Source organism: Mustela nivalis, assembly GCF_964662115.1.
Source record: "Mustela nivalis genome assembly, chromosome: 5".
NCBI lineage: Eukaryota > Metazoa > Chordata > Mammalia > Carnivora > Mustelidae > Mustela > Mustela nivalis.
Window position 1 is genome coordinate 45,013,845 of NC_139024.1, and position 17,008 is coordinate 45,030,852.

The window sequence follows — 17,008 nt, forward strand, 5'->3', positions numbered from 1 at the left end:
GAGGGGTGATCTGCTCCAGGCCTCTCTCCTTGGCTTGCACTCTCCGGATTTCTCTTCACGTTATCTTCCTCCTATGCGTGTCTCTGTGTCTGAATGTTCTGTTTTTATAAGGACACAAGTCATATTGGCTGGGGGGCCCACCCTCATGACCTCATCTTAACGAATTACATCTGCAAAACCCTGTTTCCAAATAAGGTCACATTCTCAGGTTTGGGAGATTAGGACTTCAACACGTGATTTTGGCGGGTCTGGAGGGGTTACAATTTGACCCCAAACAGGGGGCACTGGAGGAGAAACTTTCAAGAGATAAGGGAGTGGGCCAGGTGGATATGTAGAGGGAGAATGTTCCAGATAGAATGGCTAGGGCAATAGGCCCCCCAGTTACAGATGAATGTCTAATGTCTTCAAGGGAGACTACTGTGGCTGGAGCAGGGTGAGTCAGGAAAAGAACAGTAGATGAGATCAGATCAGCTGGGGGATGGGGGTGGAAAGCTTTGAGGTCACTGTAACTCTAGCTTCTTTGTGGAGTGAAACTGGAAGCCACTGCAGGTTTTTGAGCAGACTGACTTATATTTAACAGGATCAAAAATTTAAGCCTCTGTGTTGAGCATTCTCATAGAAACATTACAAAAATTAAGTTAGCACAGAGGCTGCTTAGTGCCCCAAAGAGGTCATCTGTTACTGTTTATAAGGGTGCTGGTAGTGTCCCACCCAGATTCCTTTACTAGGCTGGGTGTCATTCCCAGCTGCTAGGGGCATTGGCCCACTTGTGCTCCCTTCTCTAGAGAATGGCCCTTGGTCAAAGCAAAAGCCGCCTGCTCCTGAATAGCTTGGAGCTATGAAAGGTCATGTCCTTACCTCAAGAGGGAATGATTCTGTGGTGCAATCTGTGCCTCCTGTCTGATGCAACAGATACATGGGACATTTTTGAAGAGGCTCACAGTGGGTTGAGAAGATGACACCTGCTGGAACACTGTCAACCTGGACTTTAAGGGCCAGAGAGAAGACAAGATGAACGAAGGCTGTCAGACCCCCAAAATTCTACATGCAGGAAACAGGTGGATAAACTACTCAATGATAAATACATTCAAGAAAAAGGAAGGATGCTTGCTCTCAACAAATGAGGGCAGATGTCCTTGAAATGAGCATGGCAAGTCATGAGTAGAAGAGTCCCCATGAAGCCAGGCACTCCAGGGCTGGGAGTGGACCAGACCCACTTTCCACAGTGACCACCCGTGCCTTCTCTGTGAAGCTCTACAACTTCTTTGGCACAGTCTAGGGGCGGGAACAGTATGCTCTGTATGGCAACCTCTTCTTTGTCTTCGCCATCCTGCTGAGCGTTGCGGCGTGCATCTCCACTCCGCTCACCTACTTCCAGTTGTCTGGGAAGGATTACCGCTGGTGGTGGCCATCTGTGTTGAGTGTTGGCTCCACTGGGCTCTTCATCTTCCTCTACTCCGTCTTCTACTATGCCCTGCACTTCAACATGTCAGAGGCGGTACAAACAGTAGAGTTTTTTTTGGTTACTCCTTACTCACTGGTTATGTCTTCTTCCTCACGCTAGGCATCAACTCCTTTTTTTCTTCCCTAAAGTTTATCCGTTATATCTATGTTAACCTCAAGATGGACTGAGTTTTGGGTAACAAAACTATTGCTCTTTTCTCCCATTCATCACGTCCAGAGGCCCACTGATCTTTCTTACCAAAGTCTCTTCTGATTGAGTGACTGAATTGTGTGATGGCATTGTTGCCTTCCCCTTTGCTTTTTGGGCCTCCCTTCCCCTAGAGGGCCTGGAAATGACAAATCTCTATTATATGAGGAGTATATAGTTGAACACTTTAATTTGCCTGATTTTTCTTTTTACAATTATCAAAATAAAATTTATTAAGAAAAAGGAAGAAGAAGAAGAAGAAGAAGAAGAAGAAGAAGAAGAAGAAGAAGAAGCAGAAGAAGAAGAAGAGGAAGAAGGAGTAAGGATAATTGCAAGGACAGAGCTGCAGGCCCAAGGAGAAGTCACGAGCCACAGCAGATGATTTCCAGGACTTGCAACCGAATGGAGTCAGCCCAGTTGAATTTCAAAATTGCTTGGAATTGGTGCTCCTCCTTTTTCTTCTAGTTTCTCCCCTTTTTTCTTTCTTTCTTTTTTTCTTTTAAAGATTTTATTTATTTATTTGGCAGAGATCACAAGTAGGCATAGAGGCAGACAGAGAGAGAGGAGGAAGCAGGCTCCCTGAGGAGCAGAGAGCCTGATGTGGGGCTCAATCCCAGGACTTTGGGATCATGACCTGAGCCGAAAGCAGAGGCTTTAACCTTCTGAGCCACCCAGGTGACTGCGCTGTTGTGAAGTTCTTTGTCTCTGATCTGGGAATCTCATGTCTTTTGCCAGTTTCCAAAAATCCAGGCCAGGCTAACTCAATAGCTTGCAGGAGGGGTTCAATCTCAGACCCTTTACAGTTCTCGACCTTCAGTTAATAAAAATGATGGTATGGTCATGGGTATTTATCTAACTTCTAGGAATATTCTTCAGCCTTGTAACTGATAAATCTAGTTCTAAATAAGATACCACTTTAATAGCTTTGAAGCTTAGGAAATAAGAAACAGCCCATGGTTTATATTTGCTTGCTTAAATTATGAATAATAATATCCATATTAGTAAAAGTTAATAGACTCAGCACTCTTCAATGCTAATAGAAAGTATCTATTTATGAGAATGTGTTAATAAGAAGTTTTCCACACTTGTTCTACTGTGTGGTGTTAGAGTCTTAAAGAATAATATTTTCCTCAAAAAATATTATGGCAAAGGGATTTCTTTCCACAGAATAAATGAAATCTGATGCATGACTCAGACCACGGGCTCCTCGAGATGATAGAAATTAGGAAGCATTAGAAACATGGGATAATTTTTAAAGGAAATGAAAAATCTGGATGTGTGAAAACAAAGAACCAGAGAAAATTCCTGTGCAATCAAATGCATTTATTTTTTAGCTTAAGCAAGACAGGTGGTGAGCAAATTCATAATGAAAATGCCACCCAGAGATTAGCAGCTGGCTGTGCATGCAACCATGTATGCAAAACCAAGTTTTTCCCCAATACCAGCGTGCAGATTGGATTCCTTCATGAAATTAACTCTGTGTCACATCCAGTTACTCTGCGTATCTGTTGCTGGGGAATTTACAACCCATTTACCACCTCAGCTGACAACCTTCACTACATTTCTGGGGACAGGAATGTCATGCAATGTACTATGGATCGGTACTCACTCTAGGAGAGGAGAGGCAAGGCTGTCGTCTGTAGGGTTTAGCATGGGTGGCCAGAGGGTCTCAGAAGAGCTAATTCAGTACACCCAACAGAAATATTGGCCACAGTGACTGAGATGAATCTTCTGACATCCCCACAGAGGCTTAGCCCCCTGATAAAAGTTGGATTCAATTAAGGGTGGTGTGGAAGGGACAGACATGGGGGATCCTACAAGAGATAGTAGGCAGTCCCCTAGCTTACACTGCTTTATGAACACCGCAGCCTCTTCTGGATACAAAGTCTCAAATTCACAAAATATTCGAGCTGGGATGAATCACCTACTCCAGATTCCTCACATTACAGTTAACCACGTGGCAGCCCAGAGAGGTAAAGCAACTTGCTAAAGGTAAAGCATGGTAGTAGCAGGACCAGACTGGAATGCAGTATGCTAACCGCCACTCAAAAACATTGACACAGAGTATGTGGTCAAATTCTTCAACAAGGAGGATGAGACTGTGTAAACTTTTTTTCCCCAAGAAGCCTGAACTGTGTTGAAAGGCACAGAAACTGAGCTTATTCAGTTCTTTTCTGAGCTTATTCGGTTCTCTTCTCTCTTCCTGTCTCTGTCTCTCATAACCCTCCCCCCCACCACACAAACAATTCTGGTGAATGGAGATTTCTTGCTTTACAAAGACACACCCAACATCTTCAGGAAGACACTTTACAGAGTAGTTTCTCAGTCCAGGTCTTTGTGTGAGGTCTGGGAAACTGGCTTATTTTCTAGAACAATAGGTGGCTCTGAAATCAGAAGATCATCCTCTCCAAAGGAGGAGTTCTGGTCTGTGTTCACAAAGTTGGGGATGTCAAACTTCATGAGCCTGTTCAGCTCCTCCTCTGGCCGCCCGTTGCTTCTAATGGCTTCCTGGAGTTGAACACTGCTGTTAAGGGCTGTGGTCTGTTGACAAGCTTTAGCCTTATCCAAGTGTTCCATTTCATTGATGTAGCAATGAAAGAGAGACCTGGATTCCTCATTGCCCTGTCGAGAAAACACCTTATCTGGCTCCAGTGGTCTTCCAAAGTCTGACACAAAGCTATTCATTCTGAATCTCTTCTCTGAAGATTCTGCATTGCTGTAAGGAGAAGGAAAAGATAAGACTGCTTTACACACCAGCTCAGTCACATTCAGAAATCATGGTTTTGGGGGGTGCCTGGGTGGCTCAGTCGGTTCAGTGTCCGACTCTTGGTTTCAGCTCTGGTCATGATCCCAGGGTCCTGAGATCGGGCCCTACCATCTGCATGTGTGTGCCATCAGGGAGCACCATCACACTGCCCCCCTGCACGCATGTTCTCTTTCCCTCTTTCAAATGAATACTCTCCTAGAAAGTTTCTTTCCATTCAGTTTCTATCCCCTTTAGGTAACACTGCCTTGATCTTGATTTCTATTGATAAGCTTTTGTCTATTCTTGAACTTCCCATCAATTTCCACCTCCTATAAGTAACATTTTTATTTTTATCACCACAGGCTAGTTTAGCCTGTTTCTGAAATTCATACAAATTGATACAATATATAGCCTCCTGTGCCTGAATTCTTTTGCTTGGTCCATGTTGTTTCGTATAATAATAGTTTATCCTTCTTGCTTAGTGATATTTCATCATATAAATTTATTACAATTTGTTTATATGTTCAATTAAAGGGCATCTGGGTTGTTGACAATTTGGCACTGTTGTGCTTAGGGCTGCTAAGAACGTTCTGGGTAAGTTTCTTTGTAGATATACATTTTTATTGCTCTTGAGTAAATACCTAAGAGTAGAATTACTGGGTCACACAGTAGATCTATGCTTGACTTTTTATGAAACTGCAGTTTTCCAAAAGTGGCTCTGCCATTTTACACCCTACCACAAAGTATGGAGTTCCAGTTACTCCTCATCCTTGTCAACATTTGATGATGTCAGTCTATTCAAGTTAGTCACGCTAGTGGGAGAGAAATGGCATCTTGTCAGGATTTGAATGTGCATTTCTCTGGTATCTAGCAATGTTGATCACCTTTGAATGTATTTGCTGGCTATTGGTTTATCTTCTTTTGTGAAGTTTCTATATGAGCCTTTTGCACATTTAAAAAATTGGATTGTTTATTTTTGTTACCAATTTGTGATTGTTTCATAACACATTTTTAATACAAGTCCTTTGTCAAATGTATTGCAAACATTTTCTCTTGATCTGTGACTTGCATTTTATTTTTTAAAATTTTTTATTTTTTTATTCACATATAATGTATTATTAACTCTAGGGGTACAGGTCTATGAATCACCAGGTTTACACATTTTGCAGCACTCACCATAGCACATATCTTCCCCAATGTCCAAAACCCAACCACCCTCTCCCTCCCCTTCTCCCACCGGCAACTCTCAAGTTTGTTTTGTGAGATTAAGAGCCTTTTATGGTTTGTCTCCCTTCAGATTGCATTTTCATTTTTAAGATCTCTTTTGATGAGCAGCAGCTTTAAATTTCAGTTAATCTCAAGTTATTAATTTTTTTATTTTATATTTAGTGCTTTTTATATCATTTCTAAGAAATAATTGCCTACCCTAAATTCATGACAATATTCTTCTATGCTTTCTTCTAGAAGTAGGCTGTCCAATATAATAACCACTAGCCACAGGGGACTATTTAAATTTAAATTAAGTAAAATAAAATTCAGTATCTCCATTATATCATCCACATTTCAAGTGCCCAGTAGCTACATGTGGCCCAGGGTTACCTAATTCGACAGCACAGAGAATAGTTACAACATCATAAAAGTTCTCTTGGATAGAGCTCTTCGAGGAGCTTTTACTGTGGGCATATGATGCATGTTGAGATAGGGATCAAGGTTCATTTTTAAGTTTATCCAGTTGATCCACCACTGTCATTTAAAAGACTTCCCTTTCAATTTACTTTACACAGCAATAGACAATAAGAAAAAAAATTCCCTTCACAATAGCATCAAAAAAATAGAACACAGGCAAACCTCATTTTACTGCTTTTCATTTCATTACATTTCACAATACTGTGTTTTTTAACAAATTGAAGGTTTGTGGCAACGCTGTGTCTGAGAAGTCGATCAGCCCCATTTTTCCAACAGCATTTGTTCACTTTCTGTGTCACATTTCAGTAATTCTTGCAATAGTTCAAACCTTTTTATTATTATTACATTTGTTATGGTGATCTGTGATTAGTTATTTTTAAAGTTACTCTCTTAATTGGTTTTGGGGCACCCTGAACTGCGCCCACACAGGATGGCAAACCCAACTGATACATGTTGTGTCTTGACTGCTTCACTGACCAGCCTTCCCAATATCTCTCCCTTTTCTTGGGCCTCCCTATTTCCTGAGACACAATGATATTGAAATTGTGCCAATTCATAACCCTCCACTGGCCCTAAGTGTAAGTGAAAGGAAGAGTTACACATCTCTCACTTTCAATAAAAAGCTAAAAATGGTTAAGCATACCAAGGAAGACACGTCAAAAACCAAGACAGACCAAAAGCTAGTCCTTTTGCACCAAACAGTTAACCAGGTTGTGAAGGCAAAGGAAAAAGTTCTTGAAAGAAATTGAAAGTGCTGCTTCAGTGAACACACCAATGCTAAGAAAGTAAAACAGCCATATTGCCAATATGGAGGAAGTTTTAATGATCCGGATAGATGACCAAACCAGCAACAAGATTCCCTTCAACCAAAGCCTAATCCAGAGCAAGGCCCTAACTCTCTTCAAATCTGTGAAGGCTGAGAGACTTGAGGAGACTTCAGAGAGAAAGCCTGAAGTTAGCAGAGGTTGGCTCATGAGGTTTAAGGAAAAACAACCATCTCCATAACATCAAAGGGAAGGGAGAAGTGGCAGGTGCTGGTGTAGAAGCTGCAGCAAGTTATCCTGAAGGTCTAGCTGATATCATTAATGCAGGCGGCTACACTAAACAGATTTTTGGTGCAGACGAAACGGACTTCTATCGGAAGAAGATGCCATCTAGGACTTTAATAGTTAGAGAAGAGAAGTCAATGCCTGGCTTCAAAGGACTGGCTGACTCTCTTGTCAAGGGCTAATGCAGCTGGTGACTTGATACTGACATCACTATCATGCACTATTCTGAAAATCCTGTGGCACTAAGGAGTTTATGCTAAATCTACTCTGCCTGTGCTCTATAAATGGAACAACAAAGGCTAGATGACAGCACATCTGTTTACAACATTGTTAGTGAATATCTTAAGCTCACTGTTGAGACCTACTGCTAAAATAAAGATTCCTTTCCAAATAACACTGATCGCTGATAATGTACTTGATCACCCAAGAGCTCTGATGGACATTTACAGAAACAAGATTCATGTTGTTTCCATGTCCACTAACATGACATCCATTCTGCAGCTCATGAATCAGGAGAAATTTTGACTTTCAAGTCTTACTTTTTAAGAAACACATTTCATAAGGCTATTGCTGTGGCAGATAGTGACTCCTCTGGTGGATCTAGGCAAAGACAAGTCAAAACCTCCCAAGCATTCACCATTCTAGATGCCACTAAAAATATTGATGATTTATGAAAAGGAGTTTAAAAAATCAATATGAACAGGAGTTTGGGAGAAACTGACTCCAATGTTCATGAATGACTTTGAGAGCTTCAAGATTTCTGTAGAGGAAGTAACTGTGGATGTGGTAGAAATGGCAAGAGAGCTGGAATAGAAGTGGAGCTGAAGATGGGACTGGGGATCCAAACTTGAAAGGATAAGGAGCTTCTAATGGTTGAGCAAAGAAATTGGATTCTTGAGATGGTGTCAACTCCTGATAAAGATGCTATAAAGACTGTTGAAATGACAACAAAGTTCTGACTTTCTCATACTCTCAAATGAAGCTGGCATAGGAGAAAACGATGCTCTACAGCACCTATTAGATCCATTAGGAGAGTCTGAAGTCAACTCATTCTCCTACGGCTTTGGTTACAACTGGGAAAATGAAAAAATACAAGGGTCAAACATCTTAAATTCTACCTTGATTCAAATTACAGGTAAATCCAGCAGCCAGAAGCTTCAAAAACTGAAACACTGAAAGAAGAGTAGCTTTGAGATGTTTACTTGACTAGGAATTAATACCATGTCATAAGCTCTCACAAGGAAAAGAGAGAACACTGAAGAATATTTGTGCTATAGGCCATTATGTCTGTGTCCCTCCAAAATTGCTATGTTGAAATATAGCAAAGAAAAAGGATATTTAACCTTAATGAATAGGATTAGTGTCCTTATAAAGAGCCTCAAGCAAGACCCCTCGCTTTATGTGAAGACACAGCGAAGACACAGTGAAAAGTCTACCATCTGTGAGCCAGATACTGAATATGCCAGCACTTTGAACTTTCAGCTTCCAAAACCATAAGAAACATATTTATATTATTTATAAGCCTTCTAGTCTACAGTACTCTTCTATAGCAGCCTGAACAAACCAAGACAATTTGTCAGAAAATTTAGAATCACCAATAATTTTAGCATTTTTTATTGTTTTTGTTCCATTCCTACCTATTCTAGATCTTGTCATCATGAAATTGATGATCTAGCTAGTGTGTTCAAGAGAAGTTCTCCTGTGTCATCTTAACTGTTTAAAAATTATAATAGTTTATTCTGATAGGACAGTTAGCCTTGAAATCCTGTTCATTTCTTTGTTTTAGGAGTTTGATATTCCTCATTTTCATCTTGTAAAAAAATGCAACTGAGACTTAACCTATTTGTTGCAACCTTACTAAACTGCACAAGCCGGAATAAAGAGACTGTTCAGACTGTTCTGATTCTTGGTTTTTCCTTCTTCTCCCCATGGGTTTGGTCATGTATTCCCTGCCCCTGGGGAATTTTCTATACCTGAACAGAGAGCCTCTAACACCCAGTCCTTTGGTACCTGCACTGATTGCCATTATTCCTATGATATTCCTCAGCTCACAAACTTTCACCAGCTCCCCAGACTCCCCACCTGGTCAGCTCAGACTCCCCACCCTTGCATCAACCAGTCTTTCTGGTGTGCTCTTCCACCAGAGTCCCCTTGCTAACCCTATAGTCCAGCCATATGGCACCTGACCATCCCCAGATGTGCTCAGGACTGTCTGTCTCTGTGCTTTGCTTGTGCTGTTCCTCCTGCTTGATGGGCCCTTCTGTCCATCAAAGTCAAATATCTTCTTCGCCACCCAACACAAATGTCACTGTCTCTAGGGAGACTCTCTGACTTCCCAATGGGAAGGACAGAGTCCTTCCCTCCTGCTGTACTTCACTAACAAGATGCATCTCTTCCTGCCTCATGGCAGAGCTATTTACGCACAGCCCTTCTTCTCTTCTACACCGCTGTCTATATTCTATCCATCTTTGCATCTCCTGAAAAGCCTCGCAGTCATTAGAGCCTCAGTGAGTGTCCTGAACAGCTGCGTCTGCAGGTGGCCTGAAGCCCTGGTTCCCATGAAAGACACAGCCTCCCCCAGTGTTAAGCACAGTGCTCCTTCTTCTTTGCCCGAGAGATAAATCAGGTCAGGTGGACAGAATCTCTCACTTCCATTTGGAGAAGGAAAATACCTATAATGCTCCAGGTTATTCCTCTAGGGATTTTTCCAGATTTATTACAATTTTTACAAATGAAGTATTTCTGCTATGCTGAGTCTTAGCATGCCCACGATTGTCTTCAGGTTTGCCTTGCTCAGGAAAAGTGATGGGCAATCCGGACTTTCAGAAGTCATTCCCAGTGGTCTTTTACAGGTGCGTTAAGCTAAACAATGACCTACAAAGAGTGAAATCTCTGTGATTAACAACTAATGAGAAAACAATAATAACCACTAATATTTACGGAGATGTGCTGAAAGCTTTCTCTCATGTAACAAGCCCTAGAGGTGCCGGCCCTTCTGTCTGGGTGTGGACGTGCCTTTTGGTGGCTATAGGTGCTAGTTCTCACTTACTAGGAAGATGTCAGTCTCTCTGGGGGCAAGAAAGAGTTTACTGCATTACAACAACCCTCCGCAGAGTCCTGAGCAAGCCACAGCTGTGCACTCAATAAGCACCACTTAACTGATGGGAAATTAAAAGTAACTGAATCTGATACATGACATAGGTTTTCTACCTGTCAATGGTGGTAGACCTCACGAAATGTCAGGGCTTCCTCGGGAATACACACCATGTCTGCACCTTGCCAACTAGTTCCTTTGGACCTTGGTCATTGTCAAAAACACTGAGCACTGACACTTTCTTGCTATAAGCTTTTAGGTGCACTGTACCCATCTTTTAGCGGTGCCATATTCGGGTAAATTGCAATTCAACAATTTACAATTTTTTTAGAGAAATTTCCATTTCTCTAAGGTCACACACAAACAATTCTGCACTCACTCAAAAATGAAGAACATCCCCACTTGGACAAGGTGCTCTTAGGAAAGGCTACAAAAGGAGGGTATTTGAGGCATATGATATCTGGGGTTTGATAGTTTTTTTAGGAAGTCCAAAATAGTAGACATAAAAATGTGATCCAAGCCTTTTCTGTTACTCTCTCTCTGGCAGATTTATGATAATGGGGCTATAATGCTTTAACAGGAAATCACACACAGTAAATGGCCCCTTAGCTGAGAAAGCAGGAGGAAATGGTTTTTTATTTTCATCGTCCATAAAGGATCCAGGTAAGAGGGGATTTTTTGGCTCCCCTTCCCCCCCACACAGCAGCAAATATTCCATAAGAAAAATAATCCCCATTAAAGCTGTTTCTTGGGCCTAAAAGCTTTTAAGAAAGGTGATGTCAGCTTTCTAATAGTCTTTTTTCCTCTGCAGTATACTTTACTAGCAGTGTTCTCTAGTTCTGGTTCTCTTCTTCTGGGCCCACAGATTACCCTTCTCAGCCTGGGCAGTGCGTGGGTGTGGTTCGTTCTGGCCAATGAGCTGCTGGGAGGAAGGAATGTGCGCCATTTCCTGGCTGAAGAGCAGAAGGGCGGTTGTGAGATCTCTGCAGATGCTCTTCCCTGTTACAGGAACCCAGGAGGCTGAGTGCTGGAGACACTGCAGATACAAGCCAAGAAGCTTCTATCCACCTGTTGCTGACCCTCGGCAAACATGCAGCTTGAGTAAGAAATAACCATGTCTTGTGTCATACCAAGGTCTGAGGAGCTGTTTGTTACCGTCTCATTACCTCGTCTGATTATTGTACATTCCCATTCTTCGCCAAAGCCCTTGAGAAGCCAGTGACTCCAGAATTGAAGTTCTTATGCTGATATGATCCCAATGTGAAATCTTCAGGGAAACAACTTGTCCATGTTATTGTGATGTCATTGGCTCTGTGGAGTGAATGGATCTCAACTCCCACCATCCAACACTATTAAATGAAGGTCCAGCCAGAGACGGCAAACACATATTCTCTATTGAGTAAACTGTGATTGATTCCTGATGGCTGCCCAAAGGGTTGTTTTGGGTTGTTTTTGTTGTTGTTGTTCTTGTTGTTTTAAATATTTTTTTTTGGTTTTTTTTTTTTGTTTGTTTGTTTGTTTAAAGATGTTTTTGGTTTTTTTTTAAAGATTTATTTATTTATTTTGAGAGAGAGCATGCACGAGCCCACATGTGAGCACAGTAAGGGGAGGGCAGAGGGAGAGAAAGCATCCGAGCAGACTCCCACTTAGGGCTTGATCTCAGGTCCCTGAAATCACAAGTGGAGCCAAAATCAAGAGTTAGATGCTCAACCGACTGAGCCACCCAAGTGTCCCCCAAGTGATGTTTTGAAAACAATTCTGAGGCCAAGTCTCAGCTTTATAGGTTGATAGCACAGCTGATTAGTGATGTCTCTGTGGGCATGGGAACAAGGATGAGAAGCATGGGTTGTGGCAGCTACCATCCTTGCGTCTTACTACTTTTAAGGAGATGCACATCCTGGCCTGAAATACCTCCATGGAGAGAAAGACAGTTAAGCAGTAAACTCAGCACTAGTCCAATCTGAACTTGCAGACTCGATCAGGGATATTAACCAGAGTGTTGGAGTCATATTTCAAAAGGATGCTGCCTGACATCTTACTTGAGTAAGTAACTGTTCTTTGTGACAAACCACGCAGAGAGCCTGATGTGCAAAGCAGACACATCAGTTTTTCTGACCAATTACCAAGACTCTCTCCTTAGCCTCCTTTCTAAAATCATCCCACCATTTGCCTGAGAGACACACCCAAGATGAGGCTGGGGTAGAGAACTCCCAAGTGCAGATAAAATGTGAACGCTTAGGGCCTGGCTGTCCCATGGGAGCATGGGTTTCTTGTTGTTCTCCCTCTTCCTATTTACCAAGACCCGCAGCTCTCAGCAGGACCTCCAACCAGCAAGCCAGGGAGGGACTAACCTTCTCTGAGTACCACCGTGAATCCAGCCTGTGCAAGCCATTCCACAGGTGTCAGCTCATTGAGCCTTTACAATAATCCTCAGAGGCAGGGACGCCTGGGTGGCTTGGCTGTTAAGCATCTGCCTTCAGCTCAGCTCATGATCCCACGATCCTGGGATCGAGTCCTGCATCGGGCTCCCTGCTCCTTTGGAAGCCTGCTTCTCTCTCTCCCACTCCCCCTGCTTGTGTTCCCTCTCTCACAGTCTCTCTCTCTGTCAAATAAATAAATAAAATCTTTAAATAATAATAATCCGAGGAGGCAGATACTATTTTATTTTTATACAAGAGGAATTTCAGGCCAGGAGAGGTTAAGAATCCAGCCCAAAGTCTCACTCAGTAAGTCAATCCGGAAATGTTTGACTCCAGAACCCACGCATGGTCCAATAAGTGACAGAAGGAAACAAATGTGATTGGTTGCTAGTATCTTTAGTTCTGGAGAAGGAAGAGATTAAAAATTACCAACACGAGATCATTCCTGTAGTGGTTAATAATAAGAACTTCTGAGTCCACGAGGTTTGTGTTTGAGGCCTGGACCAATAGTTGTTTTTACCTGTGAGACGTCAGACAAGTGATTCATTTTTCTCATCTGTGAAGTTGGAATGCCTAAAAGATTTACTTCATCTTTCTGTGAGGACTTAGTGAGATTATAAAAATAAGGGGATGAGCAGACCCTAGCATATGGTAAATATTTTTTAAAAAGCTCTTATTATTCTCAGTGATTTATCATTCTTTCCTCCACGCCTAATTATCACACAGGGAAGCTTAAATTGGTTGTTTTAGATTAAAGCTGACCAAGTGGAAAAAAATAATGTCTCCTTTAGAGAAAATTTCTGCCAAATGAATGTCAAATTTACTAAGATCTAAAAACCTCTTTAACTGATCCACTCAGGGATTTTTGCCTCATGTCTGTTTCTTTCAGGCTTCTATTATGATATAAAGCAAGCAAACGCCATGTCTTATACTGCCGCAGACTCAAAAAAGCATCTACAATGCGGCCCCGAGGGCTGATCCATTTATTGAAGTCAAAAAAAGGTTAGACTTTCTCCTTAACCTCATTCAAAAGCACAGAATTACAATAACCGCTCTTATATCATTGAGATTATTCAGAACCACCATCTTATATCATTCAGATTATTCAGAAAACCCAGCTAGCAGGAGGACTGAACTGCCAATTGAAAGACTGGAAACAGTCTCAGCTACCCAGGGTCACTGTGACAGATTAAGGAGATGGATCAGAGGGCTCCAGAGAGACAAAAACAACCAGAGTGTGTGTGTGTGTGTGTGTGTGTGTGTGTGTGTGAGAGAGAGAGAGTGTGTGTGTGTATCTGAGAGAGATTTATTTTAATTGTTTAAATATATTAATTTATTTTAATTTAATTTTTTATTTTAAGGAACTGGTTCACGTGGACTGTGGAGGCTAGCAAGTCCAAAATCTGCCAGGTCAGCTGGCGGGCTGGGGCCCCAGGGAAGAGCTGCAGAAGGAGGCTGTGGGCAATCTTCAGTGGGAATTCCTCTCTGCTTGAGAGACGTCATTCTCTTTCAAGGGAGGCTTTCCAATGATTGATTGGATGAAACCCACTCACATTACGGAGGATGTTCTGCTTTCCTCAGTCTACTGATTTAAATGTTAACTCAATGAAAAACATAAATGCAGAAATGCCTAGAATAATATTTGATCAACTATTTCGGTATCATGGCCTCGACCGCTTGGTGTATAAAGTTAATCATGACGTGAAGTCATGTTTTCTTTGTGGGTAGGGCGTTTTCAAGCGTAAAGATCACGTGCGTCATATCAAGCAAACACATCCCAACAGTTCTGCGAAAATCTGTCCCTTTGAAGAAAAGGAAGATCACAGTGCTGCTGTTCACTGACCACTCCATGAGGTGTTCCCTAACCTAAGTCTGTCCTCTGCTTTTCTTACCACTGTTGCAACCCACACCCTATCTTCAAATTCCCTGGACCAGTATAACAGAAGCAAAGGCATGCACGGATTTTTATGAGCCCACAGAAGAAAGGGAAGTTCCCTGTCTTTTTAGTGGTTTTTCAGTGGCTGTTAAAGAGATTCTCAACCAGATGTCTCCGTAGGCTTCAATAAATGTTATTTTCTTTCCATTTAAAATGTGTTTAATTTTTTTTTTTCTGCACCTTAATGTCTGAAAATAGCTGAGTGAAGAGCAGAACCGCTCCCTTTCCCCAGGAACTTGTTACAGTACGCAAGTGCAGGCTGAAGACTGAACAACAGCCACGGGAGAGAGTGTGAGGAGATACAAGAGATACGACAACGGGGAGAATCCTGTTGCCAGGCTATGCGGAGTAGGAGGGCGACTAGATGGAAAATGGTAGGATATGTGCTACATTTCTTCCATTTACTCTCCCAGGCCGCTCTCTGCCATTCTGCCTGCTGCTGTGCGCTCTGTGGCTTAGAAAACTGACCTCTGTTGGAGGAGACTGGCTGCTGGCTGTGCCCCTGTGGTCAGCCCATGGAGAGCGATGGTAAGAGGTGGAAGGAAGAAGGAAAATAAGGACTTGGTATTTATTTTGAGGTCCCTCCCTGAGATGGGTCCCATCGGGCTAGCTCTGTCCTTCAACCCAAAATCACAGCTCCTTTTGGCCACCCTTTTCACGAAACTCCTGGGTCCCCTTCAGATCTAGGGTGGCTGGTACCTGTTCCTCAGTGTTGGTCGCCTGGGGGACCCTGCACTGTCCTGTCGGATTATCTTTCCATCTGGCCACAACTCGGGGATAGTCTTGTCATCAAAAGCTCTTCCAATTACCTATATGGAGTGTGCTATCTCTGCTGGTTGGGACTGACTAAAAAGGTATTCAACATATGTTATTTCTTGCTTTGTTTGAAGAGTTGGGATAATAAAAATCCTCGAAAACATTCCTGAGTTTTTTGCAATCCACAACTGAAAAAACACCTTCTGATGTTACGCAATGTTCTTTAAGAGTCATGTAATCATTTCCTCCATAAATCCGAGGCCCAACACAAATGTTCTTTATCCTGCCCTGAGAATTATATAATTCTTGGTGTTTCTCTTTTTATCCTAGCTTCAAGGAAGCTCAGTGTTGAACTCACTGTTTTATTGTCAATAATTCAACGGAGTACCCAGTTGTAACTATTTCTCTGCTCCTTGAAATGTTTTTTTAAAACATATTGCTTGGGGGGCACCTGGGTGGCTCAGTGGGTTAAAGCCCCTGCCTTCGGCTCAGGTCATGATCCCAGATCCTGAGATCGAGCCCCACATCGGGCTCTCTGCTCAGCTGGGAGCCTGCTTCCTCCTCTTTCTCTGCCTGCCTCTCTGCTTACTTGTATTCTGTGTCTGTCAAATAAATAAATAAATAATCTTAAAAAAAAAAAAACATATTGCTTGAAGCACTGGGTGTTATATGCAAACAATGAATCATGGAACACTGCATCAAAAACTAATGACATACTGTATGGTGACTAACATAACATAACAAAAATATTTTTTATTTAAATCAATTCTTAATTAATTAATTAAATTTCTTTTTAATTTAATTAAAAACTACATCATAGATTAATATAGATCCTAGCATACTCTAATTTTTTTGAATTTTCTTAATTAGTAACTAATTTACTTCTGCTAAATAGTGAGTTACTGAACAAAAGGACTTTCCTATTTTAACTTCCTGTCACTTAGTATAATATGTAGCACATAGTTACCTAGAAAATATTTATAGAATGAATAAATTAATAAATGAAAATAAATGAATAAATAAATAAATAAATAACTGGTTTTCATCCCATTTTGCTACTATCTTTTTTTCTTCCCCACTATTTTTGGTCTCGTAAGTCACCCAAATTCTTCTGGGAATAGGAGAAAATACAACCTAATTAATAAACATTTCAAAATAAAAATCAGGCCTAGATCACTGTGAAACCTAGGTTCACAAGGGTCTTCTTGAAAACAAGCTGCAGTGCCAAGAGGCAAAGTGCCAGGAGGAAGGTGATTCCACCCAAAGGCAACTGGATACAGGCAGTAAATCCATAACCAGCCCCTTCTTCCCCCACTGGAAGCAACCCCAGCCCTGGACAGTATGTCTATTTATTTAGTTCCCATGGGGCTTAATAGATATATAGGAAAGACCCAAACTTACTCCTGGTGTGGCGCTCCTGTCTTGGTCAACAAAGTCAGCACAAAAAACATGAAAATCACGAAGACAGCCAGACCAACCCAAAATCCAATCACAATGGAATCTGTAAACAGTTAATACTGGGATTAGCATTTCATAACAGCTTAAAAACTTGAACATTCAAGGAATCTGATTTTTTCATTACATGAAATAAGAGAAGAAAGTTAACAATATGATAAGACAATCTTGACCCATTAGTCAACTGGGGACAGATAAGATGTAAGGAATGAGGG

The 17,008-nt window shown here is 41.6% G+C and overlaps 1 protein-coding gene across 6 annotated transcripts in view; it reads right to left on the reverse strand.

Annotated features, from left to right (window-relative positions):
- Window positions 1-2,959: 2,959 nt before the first annotated feature.
- Window positions 2,960-17,008, reverse strand: part of MRAP2 (melanocortin 2 receptor accessory protein 2) — a 48,042-nt gene continuing 33,993 nt past the window's right edge. For 4 of the 6 annotated variants that reach the window (XM_082730674.1, XM_082730675.1, XM_082730676.1 and 1 more), the window contains exons 3-4: window positions 16,740-16,839; window positions 2,960-4,367 (exon numbers count right to left, since the gene is read on the reverse strand). In XM_082730674.1, the coding sequence (XP_082586800.1) occupies window positions 3,974-4,367; window positions 16,740-16,839 (494 nt within the window). In that variant the 3' untranslated portion in view covers window positions 2,960-3,973. Of the gene's footprint in view, window positions 4,368-11,392; window positions 11,448-16,739; window positions 16,840-17,008 lie in introns of those variants that run through there. The other 2 variants (XM_082730678.1, XM_082730679.1) reach the window with 2 other exon arrangements.